This window comes from Trichosurus vulpecula, chromosome 1 (genome assembly GCF_011100635.1).
Source record: "Trichosurus vulpecula isolate mTriVul1 chromosome 1, mTriVul1.pri, whole genome shotgun sequence".
Lineage (NCBI taxonomy): Eukaryota > Metazoa > Chordata > Mammalia > Diprotodontia > Phalangeridae > Trichosurus > Trichosurus vulpecula.
The window spans coordinates 290,455,895-290,475,619 of record NC_050573.1 but is presented as its reverse complement, the minus strand read 5'-3'; the positions used below and the strand labels follow the sequence as shown (position 1 = coordinate 290,475,619).

Below are 19,725 nucleotides of genomic sequence, written 5' to 3'. Positions count from 1 at the left end.
CCTGAAATGGTAAGCAATTTGATATAGGTTATACATGAGCAATCATGCAAAACATTTCTAGGTTAGTCATGTCATGAAAGAAAACACAGTAAAAAAAAACTTGAAAAAAATATAGTGAAAATAGTATGTTTTTATCTGCATTCAGACTCTATCAGTTCTTTCTCTGGAGGTGGATAGCATTTTTCATCAATGAGTCTTTTGGAATTGTCTTGGATCATTGTATTGCTGGGAATAGCTAAGTCATTCACAGTTGATCACCTGATATTCTTTATACTGCTTTTCCCACTGAATTCTTTATTGATTATACATGTCAGCCAGTTGGTACCTATCATATATCTCCATTGCCCGTGGTGACACCCACAACTTTAACTTCTCAAAGATGAAAAGTCCTTGAAACCATATAACATTACTTTAAGAATTTTGATATTAAAAATACGAGACTCTTCTTCAGGGTTAAACTTGGGGTCATCAGAAACATTTCCTAAGTGTGTGCCGGCATGGTCTTCTACTCCTTTTCAATTCTGGGTCAATTCATTGTATATCTACAATGAATGCCCAAGATATGTGTATTGATATTTATGGGATTTATGAGATTCCAGGACAACTGAGTATCAATCTGGACAATCTTGTGTTTTTCACCCACTTTTTTCACCGTGTGTATTGTTAAGCCAAAGTCTTTTGAGTGTTTATGCATTGCATTTAGGAGGTTCTGTAGGGCTCTGGGGCTTGATGAAAACAACACAGTGACATTTGAAAACAGGAGCATTAATGGGGAATCCTTCTTCCACTTGGATTTAGTGTCGGACATTCTTCATGACATGATAAAATCTTTGACATGTTTGGCAAGCTTTTTATACCTTGTGTGATAATAATCAGAAGGTCATCAAAAATTTATCTCTATTTCTACATCTTTAAAGAAATCTCATATGGTTGTGATATATGTGTATGGGAGATACTTTGCTGAAACCTTTAAGACAGTATTTTACTCTCCTACAGAGTCAATTTATTTATTTATTTTTAATAGTCCCAGTTGCTTCCTGTAGTCAGTTACTTATCTCATAGGATTGAGGATCAGGTAGGATAATGTATTCAAAGTGCTTAGAAAATTTTAGAGTGCTATGTAAATGTTAGTTATGATTATGATTAGTAGTAGTATTAATTGTATGATTGTAAAGATGTGCCCTGTTATAGGTTGTTGTTGGTTGTGTTTGTTCTTTGTTTTTGAAGAGGACCACGACATCAGGGAAGTGATGACATGACTTGCAGTTGACTTTGATTTGAGTGAGGGAGGGCTGTGCAAGGTCACCAGCCTCACTTTTCCCTCTGGAGCCGTCTGGATCCAGTGACCAGATATTCATCAGGATGCCTGGATATGAACCAGGATGCAATGACCCTTTTAGGCTAAGGCCTTTTCATGTACTCACTTAGAGTGAGGTAACACCTGTTCAATGAATAGGTCTCTTTGAGAAGTGAGTCAAGGGATGGTCCCTTTAATTAGAAAAAAAGAAAAAAAAATCAAGCTGTTATAGAATGTCATTTGTAATTTCATGTTATGAAAGAAAAATAGTGAATTTTGTTAATTTTCAACCTGAATTCTTTGCTGTATTTGATATTATTGACCATTCCTTCTTTCTTGAAGCTCTCTTTTACTTTGATTTCCATGACATTATGTTATTTTTTTCCTAACTCTGCAGTTACCCTTTAATTCTTCTCCATTTCCTTTTCTTCTCCCCTCCCCCCTCAATAATCTTCAATTCTCAGTCCTAGTTTTTATTGTTCATTTTTTCAGTTGTGTCTGACTCTTCATGACCTCATTTGAAGTTTTCTTGGCAAGGATACTGTAGTGTTTTGCCATTTTCTTCTCCAGCTCATTTTATAGATGAGGAAATTGAGGCAAATAGGGTTAAATGACTTGCCCAGGGTCACACAGATAGGATGTGTCTGAGGTCAGATTTAAACTCAGGAAGATGAGTCTTCCTGACTCTAGGCCTGGAACTCTATCCACTGTCTCCTGCCGTTCCCTGCCCCCCGCCCCTGTCTTGGGTACTCTGTTATTTTCTTACATCACTGAGTTAATTAATCAACCTGCCAGCAAGTATCTTAAGTGCTAGGTATATCCTTCCCTACAAATTCTAATGTGCTTGTGGAATTTAAACAGTTTCTTCTAAAATTTGCATTGCTAGCCCCAATATACATTTCTGTTCTTCCGTATATCTTTCAAATCTGGCCCCAGACACATAGTTGCTGTGTGACCTTGGCCAAGTCACTTAGCCTGTTTGCCTCAGTTCCTCATCTGTAAAATGAGCCAGAGGAGGGAATGACAAACCACTCCAGTATCTTTGCCAAGAAAACCCCAAATGGGGCCACAAAAAGTTGGACACAACTGAAACAAATGAACGGCAACAGATATTTCACAAGGTTCAGTATACTCACCTGATGTGGATTTGCCTTTCTTCTGGACTGCATTATAGCAAGTCTTGATCTCAGATTTATTGACAGTATGTTATGTTAAATCCTCTCATCTGATCCTCTGCCAAACCTTGTCAATTCTATCTTTGCAACAATCTCTCACATGAGAGATCTCATATGTACATCTCTCCTCTTCTCCACCATTGTTACCACCATTGTGTGTGCCCTCATCACCATCAACCAGCTAGCCTGCTGGTTGGTCTCCCTACCTCAAACTTCTCCCTACTCCAGGACATCCTCCACTTAAATTCTGATTTATCTCACAGGTCTGACCACATCACACTCCCCTATTCCCCCAACTCAGTAAACTCCAGTGATACCTCTCAATCACCTCCAGGAACAAATATAAATTCTTTAGCTTTTAAAGACTTTCACAGCCTCATTCCCTCCTACCTTTCTAGTCTCCCTATACCTTATTCTTCTTTCCCTCCATATACTTTGTTATCTAAGAACACTAGTGTTTTTGCTGTTCCTTACAAAAGCACTCCATCTCTAGATTCGTGGCATTTTCAATGGTTATTCCCTATGCCTAGAATACTCTTCCTCCTCATCTCCATCTCCTTGCTTCTCTGGCTTCGTTGAAGTCCCAGCTAAAATCCCATTTTCTACAAGAAGCCTTTCCTGGTGCCTCTTAATGTTACGGCCTTCCTCTATTGATTGTCTCCAATTTATCTTGCATAAAGCTTATTTGTACATAAACGCTCACTGACTATATGATTCTACTGTTCTTTCTACTTGTTGCTCATAACTGAAATCTTGACCAAAAGATGGGTAGAAAATGGTCAAAGACCAGAACTTACTTTATTGGATGTTCCAAGTATAGGCTGTACTTTTCAATTCAATTCAGTAAACATTTATTAAGTTCCTACCATGTGCCAAGCACTGTGCTAAGTGCTGGGGATACACATAAGAAAAAGAAAGACAGTCTGTACTCTCAAGGAGCTTACAATACAAGGGAGGAAGGCAACATATTAAAGGAAGCTGAAAAGGGGAGGAACTTGAAAGGGGGACTATGAGAGGTAGTGATGTTCATGGAATCAGAACCAAGGAAAGCTGGTGATAGAAAATGGAGGGTAACTTATTTCCCAAATCAGGCTTGTATAAAACCTGAATCCAACATATTAGTTGTGGAGTTTTTAAAAAATGTATATTTTCACCAAAGTGTTCCTTTGATGCTTCCTAGAGCTGCCTTCAAGTTCTTGAGTTCTATGCCAGCAGAGTAAAAGTTCTAGTAGTTCCTACCTGTCTTGAAACTTCCAGCATGGACCTAGCAGTTGACTTTACTCATGTATTATCTGAGTACCAACCTAGTTAAACTTGTCAAGACTTCATCATTCATTATTGTTTGAGGATGTCATTTATTAGAACTCTAGAACCAGACTTCCATATTTTAGCCACCATTTCTAAACCACACCATCCCTGCTTCCTCCTCTTCCTAGCTCTCCTTTTTATACTGTCTTCACTCATTAGAATGTCAGCTCCTTGGGGTCAGGAACTGTCTTGATTTCTTGCATTTGTATATCCTGTACTTAGTATAGTGCTTGGCACATACTGGATTCTTAATAAATGCTTCATCATTCAATTATCAACATTCATCTTTGAAGACCATCCATTAAGTCAGAGAGGGGTTGAAGAACCTCATCTGTTCTACATGAAAATTGGTTGAAGGAACTGGGTGTGTTAGTCTAGAGAAGAGAAGATCCTATATGTAACACTGAAAGATAATATAGGTATTAATATCCTGATTTTATGGATGATGAAAGGGAAGCTCAGAGTGCTGAAGTTATAATTAATTTGGATGGCTTCAAAGTCCCTAAATTATTAAAGACTTAACCACATAGAAATACAATGGAACTTTTTATGTTCTATGCTCTCCTGCCTGTCTTCCCCTGCCTCTTCCCCTTGAAATTTCTCCCTTCCATTCCCAATGATTATTTAAATAGTAATCAAATTTGAAATGCACTGCCAACTTGAAATTGACAGGGAAAAAACCCATCTCAATTCTTCTGCTCCCTCTATACATACACATATACACATGCACAATTCTGAGAAGATTCCTTCTCTAATTTAAGGACTGAAATATCATTTTAGTGCTGGGAACATTTCCCATCCACCTAAAGACTGATAATCTCAGGAGATTCCCCCATTACTTTAGTAGGACAGAACAGTAATTATGAGGCTGCCATCCTGCCGTGCCAGCTCAGTCAAGTGGAGAAACAGGATAAGGGATGTGATAGTACTGTTATACTCTGTGGTGTTCAGACCACAACTGTAGTGTTGTCTTCAGATTTGGACACCATAACTTGGGGACGAACATTGATGAGCTGGAGCATATCCAGGTGAGATCAAGCAGAATGGTCAAGAGTTTGGGTGGACGATCAGCTGAAGGAACTATTTAGTGTTTGACTTTTTATTATGAACTTAACAAACACCAAAAAAAAGAGAACATTTCCATATACAAAGTATAACAGAAAAACAGTATTATACGTGAAACCATGAATGTCTACTATGTACAATTATTTAAGAAGTATATTAAAAACTCAATGTGTTACTTTCAAAAGTGTACTACATATTTGTATTTTCATCTTCCTTCTTCTCTCTGTGTTTTAAAATATACTTTAGGATCCTCCTATTTTTCTTTTCTTTTTTTCTTGGCAACATTGTTGATAGCTTCCCATGGTCCCTTCTCCCTATTAAAAAGAGAGTGAAACATACTCCTTGTAAGAAGCAAGCATAATCAAGCAAAACAAATTCACACATTTTAATGTCCCAAAATATGTCTTTCACTGTATCATGCTTCATCATCTAGCCCGTGGAGCTGTGTTTGTTCATTGCATTTATCAGAATTAAGTCTTTCAAATTTTTTAAAAATAGTTTTGTTGTTACTGTATAAATTGTTCTTTGGGTTCTGCCCCCTCTACTCTGTATTGTTTTGTAAGAGGCCTCCCATCTTTCTTTCCCTTTTGTCATTTCATATGGAACAAAAATATTCCACTATAATTCACGTTAAACCATAATTTGTTCAGCTCTTTCCCCACTTAATGGATATCACTCTTACGTTCCAGTTCTTTACTATACACAAAAAGAATGATTATAAATATTTTCCCTCTTCCTTTGATCTCTTTGGGGGTATAGAGTTACTATGGGTATTGCAGCAATCAAAGGTTAGTAACTGTCTGAAAATATTTCCACATTGCTTTCCAGCAATTCGCAGTTCCATCAGAGGTGTACTGATATACCTGTCTTCTAGCAGCCTCTCCAGTAATTGTCATTTTACTTTTTTTTATCATCTTCACCAATCTGATAGGTGGAATGTAAAAGTTGTTTTAAAATTTTATTCCTTTAATTATTTGGGATTCGGAGCATTTAAAAATCTGGCTGTTCATCTTCAAGTATTTGAAGAACTATGGTGTGGAAGAGGGGTTAGGTTTGATTTTGTTGTCACAGGGGACATAGCTAGGAGCATTGAGTAGCATTGCAAAGAAGCAAATCTATATTCACCCATTACAAGGACTGCTATTACTCATGTCTTGTCTGTAACGTAGAGAAAAGGTATTTAAGGACTCTCAAATTCACTTCACTATATAGGTGATTTTTAATTTTTTGTACTAATGAAAGGGATGAGAGAAAATCACAATGGTAAAATTTTTTTAAAATTGTTTTGTTGAACCTTTTTTCCTTTAGCTTCTATGATATTGAACTTTACTGTTTTTTCTTTCTATCTCTTTGAGCACTCTTTAAAAAAATTCAGTTGTATTCATTTCAGTAAAATTTATTAAGCACTTCCTATCTTCAAACTCTTTGCCATGCTATCTCTATTCAAAACCAGATTTCCAAACCCTACGATTGGTGTTCTTTCCGTTAAATCATGCTGCTTCCCTAAGGGTGAGGTAGAGGGAGGAGCCAAATATGACTCCTGCTGACACACACAGAAATAAGGAAATTAGAACACTAAGGATGTGCGGTCACATTAAATCAAGTTAACAAGCATTTATTAAGCATCTGCTATGTGCCAGGCATTGTGTTAAATGCTGGGTATACAACAAAAGGTAAAAACAGTACCTGCTTTCAAAGAGCTCACATCTTAATGGAGAAGACCACATGCAAACCACCATGCATATAAGATATATACAGGGTAAATTTGAGTACCTTAGAGTCTCATCTGCATAGAGATGGTAATTGAATCCATAGGAGATGATGAGTATTTCACCAAGTACAATAGTATAAAGGGAGAAAAGAGTAACCAGGACAGATCCCTGGAGGACATCCATGGTTAGAGGATGTGACTTGGATTGAAATGGAGCAAACGAGAATGAGAAATACTTGAGATAGGAGAACCAGGAAAAAGCAATATCACGAAAACCTAGAAAGATGAGAATATTAGGGAGAAGAGGGTGGTAGACAGGGTCAGAGGTTGCAGAGACGGCAATAAAAATGAGGACTGAGAAAAGGCCATTAGGTTGACATCTAAGAGATCGTCAGTTACTCCGGAGAGAGCAGTTTTGGTGGAATGATGAGGTTGGAAACCATACTACAGAAGGTTTAAGAAAAGAGTGAGAGGAAAGGAAGTGGGGGCACTGATTGTAGGCTTTCTAAGGAGTCTAGCTGTGGATAGCATGACTAATATAGGACTATAGCTAAGTAGGATGGATGGTTCAAGAGAAGGGGGATGTGTGGGTGTGCGCACGCATGTGTGTTTGAGGGGAGAAATGGTTGTGTTTGTTGGCAGCAGGGAAGCAGCCAGTAAACAGAGATTGAAGATCAGTGAGAGAGTGGAGGTGATAGGGGAAGCAAAGTATTATAGAGAACAGGATGGAATGAGATCACTTGTGCACGTATTGGGATTTAAGGACTGCCTCTTCATATGAGACAAGGGTGAAGGAGGAGATAGTGGTGGAAGGCATCTGAGAGATATGACATGAGCAGGAGGGGAAAAGAAGAAGCTCTCACTAAATGGCCTGATTTTTTTTTCTGTGTAATATGAGGCAAGGTTCTTAGCTAGGAGTGTGTGGGAGGAGGAGCCTCCTCCTTCAGAGGAGGTTTGAGAAAAGGTGAAATGGTTTGGAAGAGCCACTGTAGTGAGTGAGATAGTGAATAGATTAGGGAGGTGTAGAAGGATTGCTCTCGTAGGCCCAGATGAGATTAGGTAACATAAATCTGTTAATGAACCCAGTCAGCAGAGTTTCCTAATTTTCTCTGGCTTCACATGAGTAGGAGTGAAGGTGGTGGACAATGGGAGTAATCTAAGGCTGGGTTTTGGCAGGACAAGATTAGTGATAGAATAAAGATTATTAATTTCCAAGGGATTCAAGAGAATATGATAGTGTGTAGTTGAACTGGTTTACCTCAGTCAGATAGGGAAGGGAGGTGATAACCTAGGAAAGAGTGAGGGGTTTGAGGGATTAGAGGGCATAGTGAGGATGAAGAATAGGGCTAAGGGTTGTAAGGCAAAGGGGAAAAGAACTGATATAAGGCTATGATCAAATAAAGAGATTTCTGAGTTCATGAACATAGAAGTAGAACACTTGTGGGTAATGGTAAGATCAAGGGTGTGATCTCCATGTATAGCTGAGGTGCAGCAGAGGAGTAAGTCACAAAATGCACTTGAGTTGAGGAAGTTTTGATCCCTAGAAGTGGCAATGAGAAGTAAGGGTTATTTCTACCTCCTCCTCCCCACTGTGATCAATAAGAATATGAATGAAAGTACAATCAGTGCTGGAAAAGGTGGCCAGGAATGCCGTGTCATCATGGGAATGTTTCTCAGTGGTTCAAGAAATTGGAAGGAGTGAGAAAGGAAAAGCTTAAGCAAGTTTGTGAGGACAGTCAGGCTTGAGTGGGAAGTTGTAAGGGTTGGGTTGAGGGGACTGGGAACAAGGGAGCACGCAGCAGAAAGTGGGGAACAGCTTTTGTACAATGACAGATAGTTATTCGGAAGATGAGGTGTGATAAGTTTGAGATGCCAGAAGTACAGGAAAAATGTGAAAGACCTAATTGAAATTCGTAAGCTCATAGAATCCAGAATTATAAAGGACCTTATAGATCATTAGTTCATTTGCTTCATTTTACAAATGTGGAAACTGAGTCCAAGAGCAGTTAAATGATTTGTTTAAGGTAATAGGGATATTTTGATTCCAAATCCAGTGCACTTTCCAGCGTTTCCCACTGTCTCTCCTAAAAGTTAATAGGGATGAAGTTACGGACTTGGTTATCATCCACATCTAAGTGATGTCTGAAGGCATGGGAGTGTATTGTGATCACCAAAAGAGAGAACATAGAGAGAAAGAAAGGAATATCAAAATTTAGGGTGAAAAACTAGCAATAATGCCATGTAGTAGAAAGCATTGTGGATTTAGAGTCAGAGGCAGAATGAAGCAATGAAAACTAATCATAAGATTTCTAATGTGCATCAGTACAATATTTTTTCATGATGTAGTGGTGACTGGGTTCTTGAAGGCTCTGATGACAGAACACAAACACTGTCAAGTCTTACCAAACTGAAAAGACTGATTCCAGGCTTGATGGTGTAGTCGTGCTTTTGTCCGAGGCCTGCTAGCTAAGTTCATAGAGGTTCATCTGAGATGGTAAGACATTAAGTGACAAATTTATTTTCGGTCACAGCAATTAAGGGAAATTTTGCTAAGATGTGACAGAGTTGCAGCCTGCATCAGTAGAGACAATATATTCCCACTGATAAAAATCTGAATCCTTGCAGTTTTGATCAGTGTAACAACCTAGTGTAACCTGAAGACTTTTAACTAACTCCCTTCTACAAATAGATGAACCTAAGCAGCAACGTTGAATTATATTGATTGTAACACTATGGCATTAACATATTGGCTAAAATCCAGTACGATAAAATGGCTGACATTTAAGAGAATATGTGGTTTACCTTTAACTTCAAGTTATTTATTTTTAACTGTTTACTAATACTTGAGTGAAAATTATTCAAAAGAAGTTTCTTATTTTTTGTATATGATTTTTCTATTATATAGTAATAATACAAGGTAGAGATAATGCTTTTATTTTTTAGTCATACCAACATCTATTTGGAGATAAAGTTTTTATAGAGTGGCTGAGGGTGTGTTGTACACTTTATGTAATTTAAAACAAAATATATTTTTAATCTTTATGGAGTGTTTTTCCCCCAGTAATAACATTTACTTTTTCCCATTCTAGGTATCATTGTCCAGTGCCTAAGGTTTTTTATGTCCAACTCACTGTTGGAAACAATGAGTTCTTTGGGGAAGGAAAGACTCGTCAGGCTGCTAGACACAATGCTGCAACAAAGGCTCTCCAAGCTCTCCAGAATGAACCTATCCCGGAGAAATTACCTCAGGTGCCATTGCCTCTAATACTCATATGAACATGCGATTTCTTTGACATGAGTCTTCCCTCCCACAGTGCAGATTGCGCCTCATCCAGATCTTCCTATACTGTGTGACTTCTATCTATATCCTTTCACAGATTTGCCAAGGGGATTGGGTGGGAAGACATCCACCCAGTGCAGATTGGCTCATTTTCTCATGACAGCTTGAAGATACCAGTAGAACATGGTGACTGTGCTATCATTATTCTTTGCTCTAGTTATCCGAACAATCATAATACTTCCCCTCCCCCTCATATCTTTAGTTAGATATGATATTTAGTATGAATCTCTTTAGTTTCTCATTTCTGCTCTGTTGCAGCCTACTCACACACGTCATACATTTCTCCATTGCCCTTTGGGAGATTTCCAGTTTTAATTCTTCTAAGACTTGTGTCCTATGACTTGCCCCATATGATAACACAAAAGAAATTCAGTGTTAAAAGATGGCCCTTTATTTTAGGAAAAAGCTTTTGGTCATCATAATAAAAAGAATAACCAGTGGTAATAGCAGCTCATATTTAATACTGTGCAAAACCCTGCAAAGCAAGTTGCAGTTTAAGGTCATAACATTTAATTCTTTCTTTTAGTACCTTGATTTCCTTCTTTCAATAGTGAAATTGTTAAAGAGGCAAACACGTTCTGCTTGATGAATATGTACCATTTTTGCATAAAAGGAAAAAGTAAATTTTTCTTGATATGGTTAGGGACAAATCTGATACTTCAGTTTGACCTCCTTTCAGGCTGCCCTTTCATTCCTCTGCTGTACCATGGTTTTCAGCCAGGGTTGCCCTTCAGTACTGATGAAACTATAGAATGGGGTTCTGAGCATCACTCTTTCCTGATCTTATATAGTAACTGAGGATGCTTTGTGAGTCTTCTATGAACTTCTAAGCCCAAGATTTTGGTACTGAGATCTAGCAGTTTTGGCAGTGACAACAGGGAAGTGGACAAGGATGAAGGAATAACATTAATTTGCCAAGCATTTATTGAATACCTACTATAGATATTATAACATATTCGACAGAAAACTAAGCATCATATTAGGGAATGAGTAGAGGAGAAGGAATGGCCATTTATCAGGTGCCTACAACGTGCCAGGCATTGTGCTAACTGCTTTACAAATATTATCTCATTTGATCTGTACAATAACCCTGTGAGGTAGGTGCTATTATGGTTCTCATTTTATAGTTGAGGAAACTGAGGCAAAGAGAGGTTAAGTGACTTGCCCAGGGTCACAAAGCCAGTAAGTATCTGAGGCTGGGTTTTAATTCAGGTCTTCTTGACTCCAGCCCCAGGGCTCTATCCACCCTACCACCTGACAATGTTAGAAGATTGGTATGGCTATATATAGGTTGAGGACAGCAGAAATGGGGACAAAGTTGGGGACTCATATTTGTATTAAAATTTTCAATTTTCAGAATGCTTGCCCCACAATCACGCTGTGAGATAGGCAGCATAAATAACATTATTCCCATTTTGCATATGAAGATACTGAGGCTCAGAGAGGTTAAGTGACTTGCCCACTCTCATACAGCTACTAAGTAGTATAGCTGACTCATACCTAGGACTTCTGACTTTTTTAGTTCTCTTTTTACTACTGCCCCTCAAAGTTGGATTTCTACAGTATTTAAGCCCTAGATCTTTCATGACAACGTGGTATAACAGATCAGTAACATTGGATTTAGAATTGAAGGACCTATGTTTAAATCCCATCTTTGTTACTTCCTACTTGACTAGCTTTGAACAAGTCATTTAAGATTTTTTAATGTCTTATTTGAATCTCAGGTTCCTCCTGTGAAATGAGGCAATTGTTCATATTATCCCTAAAACAGGAATAGATCTTAAGATTCCAGTTCTAATTGGGAAAAAATATTTTCTTTATGTTGGTCCTAAATTTATCTCCCTACTGTTTCTCCTCATTGTTTCTAGTTTTGTCCTCTGAAGCCAAGGAGGAAAAAAAATCAATTCTTCTTGATAAGATAAATGATGATCTTATAAATATTTGAAGAGAGTTCTCTTGTCCCCCCCTAAAGTTTTCTCTTCTGCAGGCTAACCAGCACAACGAATTCCAAGTTGGAGCTTTGTGTTTTACACATTTGTGTGAGTAGGCACAGGAAAAGAAAATTGGTTGGATATCTAAGTTGGGGCTCTAGTATCTCCCAGAGCTGGCCATTCTCATAGTACCTAGAATGTATTAATGAATGGTATCAGCACATGTATTTAGACTCACTTATTATTTTGCATAAGAAGTCAATAAATGCTTGTTGAATTGGCTTAACTAGAAGGCATGAAACTATGGTCATCTTCTGATTTCAATGTCAGTAAGTTTGACTACCTTGGATGCATATGGATGAATTTTGTTTATAGCATTAATTTATAATAAAAATAATTTTATAGTTATACTTTTCCATTATATTTTTGAAAGATATCCCTCAGTTTTGACAGGAGTACAAATTTACAAAAAAATTCTATTCTGGTTGATTTCTGTCAAAGCAATTTCCTTGTCTTCTATTGCTCAGTCTGATGTTATAAATAAGAAGCAAAGTTCCTCGATAATTGAGTATTACATGGCATGAATTTTCTTGTTTTTCATCATCTAGAATGGAGAGTCAGGAAAAGAAATAGAAGAAGAGAAAGATGCAAATAAATCTGAGATCAGCTTAGTTTTTGAAATTGGATTGAAACGTAACATGCCTGTCACTTTTGAGGTATGTACTCAGTAGAGATTTTCCTGTTTTTTTATCTGCTCCTCAGTCATTGAAAATAAATTACATTGTAAAATAAATCATAATTTAGTAATCTGAAAGATTCAATGTGCCTTTGTAATCTTATGAATCTATAAGCATTTGATCTTCCACTAAAGCCCTAGTCCATCATTTCTTAAATGAATGAAGGTGACTTGTTATTCTCCAAAACTATCTTTGTGGAACAAATACCCTCTCAGGTACTATGAAGTTTCGGAGGCTACATGTACAGGCCTAACAACAGACTATGTATCTGTTGTTAGATAGCTAAATATGGAGAGCCTTATCACTATGGGGTTGGCCTCTGAATGATGAATTTTTGATTTCTGTAACTCATAACTGTTTTCTAAGTTACAGAGGGATTGTTCTCTGTAGTGGTGGAGAGAGTACTTTTACCAGTGAAAACATGAATCCTTGCAGTATTGAAAAATAAGTATAAACACTATGTCCTATTTTGAATTAATAGGTCATTAAGGAAAGTGGACCTCCACATATGAAGAGTTTTGTTACCCGAGTATCAGTAGGAGAGTTCTCTGCAGAAGGAGAGGGAAATAGCAAAAAACTCTCAAAAAAACGTGCTGCAAGCTCTGTGTTACAGGAACTAAGAAAGCTTCCACCTCTTCCTGTGATTGAAAAGCCAAAATTATATTTTAGAAAACGTCCTAAAACAATATTAAAGGTAAGACATATGCATGTGAAAGTGACTAAATTGTTAAGAAATGTTAAAATACCTTTGAAATTAGGTAATTCTATAGGGCATCTGTCTTAACTTATGTGTAATATCTGGGGAAGGATATGCATATCTAGACAAAGTCCAGTATGCTGTGTCCCCAATGTACATGGTACAAAGTAAAAGGACTTACTAAAATGCATATACAGATACACATAAGAAACTATACCTGCAAAGCTTTGAGGAGGGCTTTGTACTTGGGAGACTATACTTAATCCAATTGTACTTCCATTGCTTAAAATAATTTTGGATCCTTATTTGTAATTCCTTTAGAACCAGTTTATTTGTCAAAAAAAGGAATTCAGTCTCAATTCTTATTCACCATGCCTCCATTTTGACAAAAAAAATTTTTTTTAGCCAGCTGAATAACTCACCTCTACTAGTCTTGTCCCTAAGTGACATTTAGTTATTTATAAAACTCAAATGCCTTTTTAAAAGTCTAAGATTTGTTACTATAAAGAAGATTCAAAAAGTGTCCTGCAGGTTCTGAGGATGCTTGTACTTTTGTCTTATATCAACTATATTTCCCAGTATATCACTTTTCTCCTTCCCCCTCCCAGAGAGCCATTCCTTATAACAAAAAGTAAATATGAGGGGAAAAGAAATTCAGCAAAACTAACAAACACACTGTAAAAATTCTGACATTAAATACAGGGTTCCCCACCACCCAAACTCATTGTCCTTACCCTCCACAAGGAAGGGGTGAAGGTGTCTTCTGTCTCTTCTTTCTAACATAGTACTTTACAAATAGCAAACAATCAATAAATGCTTTTTAATTCATTCATTTTTTTAGGGTCACCATTTTGTAGTGTTCAGTCCTGTTTGTTTTGCTGTTCCTGATCTTTTCATTTATTCTCATAGTCATTGTTTATGCTATTTTGTTGCTTCTGTTTACTCTATGTAATTTCATGCAAGTTTTACTAAGCTTCTTTACTCATCAGATTCATTGTTTTTTACAGTATAGTAATCTCCAATGCCACAGCTTGTTTAGCCATTGGCTAAATTGATTGGCATCTATGTTCTTTCCAATTCTGTGCTTCTACAAAAAGTTTTGCTGTAAATATTTTGGTGTGTATGAGGCCTTTATTTTTTACCATTGAATCTCTGGATCATAGAATGTGAACATCTTAGTCACTATCTTTACTTAATTCCGAATTGCTTTCCTGAATGGTGTAGTAATGTTCCTGTCTTTTTATATCTCCTCCAACATTGACTATTTTAATTTGTGTTATCTTTGTCAATTTTATTATCTTTTCATTTGTTATATTTTATATTATTATTTCATTTGTTATATTTATATTGTTATATTCTAGATCTTTTATTCCTCTAAATGAATTTTTACATTATTTTGTCTAGTTAATCAGTCGTCCAACAAGCATTTATTTATTAGGCACTTTCTAAATACCAGGCATTATGCTAAGCTCTGGGGACACACACAAAAAGGCAAAAACCATCCCTGTTCTCAAAGAACTCACATTCTAATGGGAGACAGACACAGCATACATATAACTATGTAGATACGAGATACATACAGGATAAATTAGAGATAAATTGAGCTAAGGCACTTTCATTAGGAGGGATCAGGAAAGTCTTCCTACAAAAGGTGGGATTTTAGTGAGACTTAGGACATTAGGGAAGCCAGGAGGCAGAGACAAGGAGGAAGGGCATTATAGGCATGAAGTACAGTGAGTGAAAATACATGTCTGGAGATAGAGTATCTCATGCAATGAACAACAGTAAGGAGGCCAGAGTCACTCAGTTTTAGAGTACTCATATAGGAGTAAGGTATATTAAGAGTGTAAAGATTGGGAGGGGCCAGGTCATGAAGGGCTCTAAAAACTGGAGAGAATTTTACAGGTGATAGGGAGCCACTGGATTTTATTGAGTAGGGGAGCAGGGTAGGGAGTTGTCATGACTAGACTTGTACATTAGGAAGATCACTTTGACAACTGAATGGAGGATTTTTCCAATTTATCCTGGGTATAACCTGTTTTTACAGTTAGTTGCAGGTTGTCTCCTTCATTAGACTGTGAACTCATTAAGGGCAGGGCTTACTATTTAACTTTTCTTTGTCTCCTCAGCACTTAGCACAGTGCTTAGCACGTAGTCTGGTGCCTAATAAGTGTTCATTGACTGATTGGCTTTTTTAAAAAATCTGTTTGGTTGATTGATCTATTAGATGTAGATTCCATCCAAGAGTATACAGGTTAGTGAATTTTGGCACATAATTCTAAACTGATTTCCAGAATGACTACACAAATCACTGTTCTACTAACAGTTCATTAATTTGTCTATTCACGTAACCTGTCCAGCATTTGTCAATTTCCTTTGTTTTTGTTAACTTTGTGAATATGATTGATGTGATATGAAGTGGAACTTTAAATTTTAATATCCTTTTCTCTAACAGTTAATTATTTGGGTCATTTTTTTTCATATATCTGCTCATTATGTATTCTCTTTTGAGAACTTCATTTTAATGTCCTTTGACCATTAATCCATTGGAGAATAACTCTTATTCTCGTAAATTGAATCTGTTCTTTGTACATCTTGGAAATGAAATCTTTACTTGAGAAAGATTTTTTTTCTAGTTGTTTCTATACTAATTTCAGATACATTGGTTTTATTTGTGCAAAACCTTCTCAATTTTATGTAGTTTATCTTCTCTGATCCACTTTATCACTTGTTTGGCAATGAACTATTCCCTTCTCCATAAATCTGAAAGGAAATTTCTTCCTTGTTCCTCTAACTTGTTTATGATATGACCTTTTATATCTAAATAATCTATTCATTTGGAACTTATATTTGCACATCATGGGAGGCATTCTTCTATATCTAGCTTCTGCTAGACTGCTTTCATTTTCTCAGCAGTTTTTGTTAAATAATGAGTCCTTACCCTGAGCAATTGGGGTCTTTGGATTGACAGAACACTTGTACTAGGTTCATGTGCTTCTGCATATTGTGTATGTCATCTCTTTAACTGATTAATTTCCCTATCTTTAAACTAGTAGCAAATCATTTTGATGATTATGTCTGTGTTTGACGCCTAATCCTGCTAGACTCCCTTTCTACTTTCTTTCATCATTTTCCTAGAGTTCTTGATCTTTTGTTCTTTCATAAGAATTCTGCAAATTTTTTAACTCTATAAAATTATTCTTAATAATTTGGTTTGTCATTCAATAAGTAAATAAATTTTGGTAATATTTAAATTTTTATTATATTGGTTGGGCCCATTCATAACTAATTAATATTCTATAGCTAGTATTTTTTGTTCTATCTCCAATCCAGCAAGTAAAAAGGGGCCCTTGTGCTTTACTTCAGTATTTGTTGGGAAAGCTTCTATTTCTTCATTGCATATAATACTAGCTTTTAGTTTTAGATGGATCATTTTTTATCATATTAAGAAAAGGGAGCTTTCTAGTCTTGTAATTTGTAGGGTTTTTAATATAAATGAATATTTTAATTTATCACAGCCTTTTTCTGCATATAATCATAGGTTTGGGGATGATTTCATTTTAAATTTGATTAATTATGTTAATTTTTCCCCTAATTTTGAACTCTTTTTGAATTGCTGGTAGATATCCAACTTGTTCATAGTGAATGTTTTTTTAAAATAAAGGTTTTAGCCTTCTTGCCAGGATTTTATTTTTGAAAATTAATTTGATATTCTTTGATGATATTGATCCACAATTCTCTTTGCTATCTTTCACTGGCATAGGTATTAGGAATATATTTGTCTCATAAAATGAGCTTTATAGAGTGTCTTTCTCCTCAATGATTAAAATAAATTTGTGTAATGTAGATTTTGATTATTCTTCAAAATTTTGGTAGGATTCTCTTGTAAATCCATCTGTACCAGAGTTTTTACTTTTAGTTTTTTTATAGCTAGTTCAATTTCTTTTTCTGAAATTGGGTAATTTAAGACATATTTTAATGGTCTATTAATTTTATTTTTTATTTTTATGTATGTAATTCTCTATTTCTATTGAATCCTCAGTTTTATTGCCATATATCTGTTTAGTAAGTTGAGATAATTCTTTTTATTTGGTCTCTCTTAAAATTTTATTTTATTCATTTTTTATTTGTTAATTGATTTTTCTTTTTTTAATCAAGTTGGTTAGAGCTTTATATTGATTTTGTTAGTCTCTTAAAAGACTCATCTGTCAGTCTTTTTGTTTTCCATGTTTATCTATTTTATCTCCAATTTTCAGCATTTATTCTTTTGTACTCATTCAGGGTTTGTTAATTTTTTTTAAATTGCATATTCAGTTAATCACCTCTTTTTGTATTTTGGTAATAGATTTACTTAGGGTAATTTTTTTCTTCTGAGGAAGAGATTGTGAAGTTATACAAAACATATTTCTGTATTAACATGTTGTAAAAGAAAACAGAAGGAAACCAAGAAATAAAGAAAATGAAAAAAGTATGCTTCAGTCTGCATTCAAAGTTCATCAGTTCTCTGGAGATAGCATTTTTTGTCATGTGTCCTTTGGATTTGTCTTGATTAGAGTAGTGATTATTAATAACCAATGATTTGCGGAGATCCAGAGTTCTTCCCTCTTTTCTAAAGTCCTCATTTCAAGGTTCAGCCTTTGAAGGACTGGACTAATGATAGCAGACAGGATTAACATTCTCCTCATTCCAGGTATTTCTACCCCACCCAACCTTACAAGGAACATAAGTTAAGTAAGGTAAAACTCCTGCCCATTGTCTTCTGCTCAGGCTTGAGGTGCTTTGTCTAGATTTCATTGAGGCTGGGAGTGATTTGGAAGTAAATGACATGATCAGTTACATCATCATCCCCCCCCCCCCCCAGCCCCTCTTACAATAGGACCACCTCATTATAATATTCATTCTGTCATTAATTGTTAGCCAGTCAGAGTTGATTGCTTACCCTCAGGAATGCCCACTCTTCCAAGGGTATACAGACTGTGAGCCCACCTCTACGAGAGGTCTTTGGTCCAAGAGAGATGGCCAAATGACTATTCCTTACCATGTCTCTCAAACTTTTTAAACGTCAGAGTAGCTAAGTTTTTCCTTACAATATTGCTACCACTGTGTACAATGATTTTTTGGTTCTGCTCACTTCACTTTGTATGAGTTAATATAAGTTTTTCCAGGTTTTTCTGAAACCATCCTGCTTGTCATTTCTTATAGCTTAATAGTATTCTATCACAATCATATACCACAACTCTTTCTTTTCTTTTAATTATTTAGTTACTATTTCTTTCCCCTTTGTCCTTTCTCTTTCCTCTCTCTGTTAAGTGGTTTGTTCAAATCACCTCTTCTCCAACTTTATTTATCAATTGTCTTTTTTTTTTTACTCCATCTGTTTCTTTGTTCTCTTCATTAATTCTTTTCCCTTCCATTCTGTTCTAAATTTATTTACTCCTTCCTTAATCTTTCTGTTTCTTATGAGGTTTAAGCTGGATAATGTCTAGAGGAGGGCAGTGAGAATGATGAAGTGGCCCAAATCCATACAATATGAGGACTGGTTAGAGTAATGGGACATACTTTTTCTAGATGTAAGATTGTAATAGCTGTCTTTAAGTACTTGAAATGCATCATGGTGAAGAAGGATTAGACTAATTCTTTTTGCCTCCAGAAAGGTCAGAGCCAGGAGTAATTTGTGAAGTTATAGAGGCAAATTTCAGTGTAGTATCATCAAATATTTCTGAAATAATCAAAAATGTAATGGGATGTTTTGTAGGCAGTGTGTTTTTCTTCACTGGTAATCTGCAAGTGAGTATCTTTTTTTCTAGTATGGATTGGATGAAATAGCCACTGATGCCCCATTCTGAAGTTCTGTGTTGTTGTTAGCTTTTTTTTTTGAAGGAATGTTATATGAACTTACCATGTGTGTTAGAGACTCATTGTTGGAAGAGAACCTTCAAGTTAATGTGTTCTTAGGCAAGCCAATTAACTTCTCTGAGACCAGTTTCTTATAAAATGAGAATAATAGCATTTCCTTCACAGGGTTCCTATGGGGATCAAATGAAATAATGCATTATCATGTGCTTTGCATACCTTCAAGTGCCACATGAATGCAAATTATTACTATTATGATCATTATTTCCTTCTTTCATCTTTATTTTGGACGTTAATCTGATAGCAAATCATTATTCTCTTGTTTTTCTTACGTAGTATAATGGATAGAGGCCTGAACCCATTGTCACAAAGACCCAAGTTCAAATTTGGTCTTAGACTCTTGTAGATGTGTGACCCTGGTCAAATCATTTGCCCTTTGTCTGCCTTAATTTCCTCATTTATAAAATGGGAATAATAATAGCACCTCCATCCTTGGGTTGTTGTGAAGCTAAACTGAGATAATATTTGTAAAGCACTTTGAAAATCTGAAAGCACTCCATAAATGCTAGTTTATTATTGTTGCTATGATTATTTTTAAGTTCAGCCGACTA

The 19,725-nt window shown here is 36.0% G+C and overlaps 1 protein-coding gene across 5 annotated transcripts in view; it reads left to right on the top strand.

The window, feature by feature from the left end:
* The window catches only part of STAU2 (staufen double-stranded RNA binding protein 2), a 422,077-nt gene that overhangs the window by 154,068 nt on the left and 248,284 nt on the right, over positions 1-19,725 (top strand). For all 5 annotated transcript variants that reach the window (XM_036768257.1, XM_036768272.1, XM_036768268.1 and 2 more), the window contains exons 6-8: positions 9,646-9,805; positions 12,436-12,543; positions 13,046-13,258. In XM_036768257.1, the coding sequence (XP_036624152.1) occupies positions 9,646-9,805; positions 12,436-12,543; positions 13,046-13,258 (481 nt within the window). The remainder of the gene's footprint in view (positions 1-9,645; positions 9,806-12,435; positions 12,544-13,045; positions 13,259-19,725) is intronic.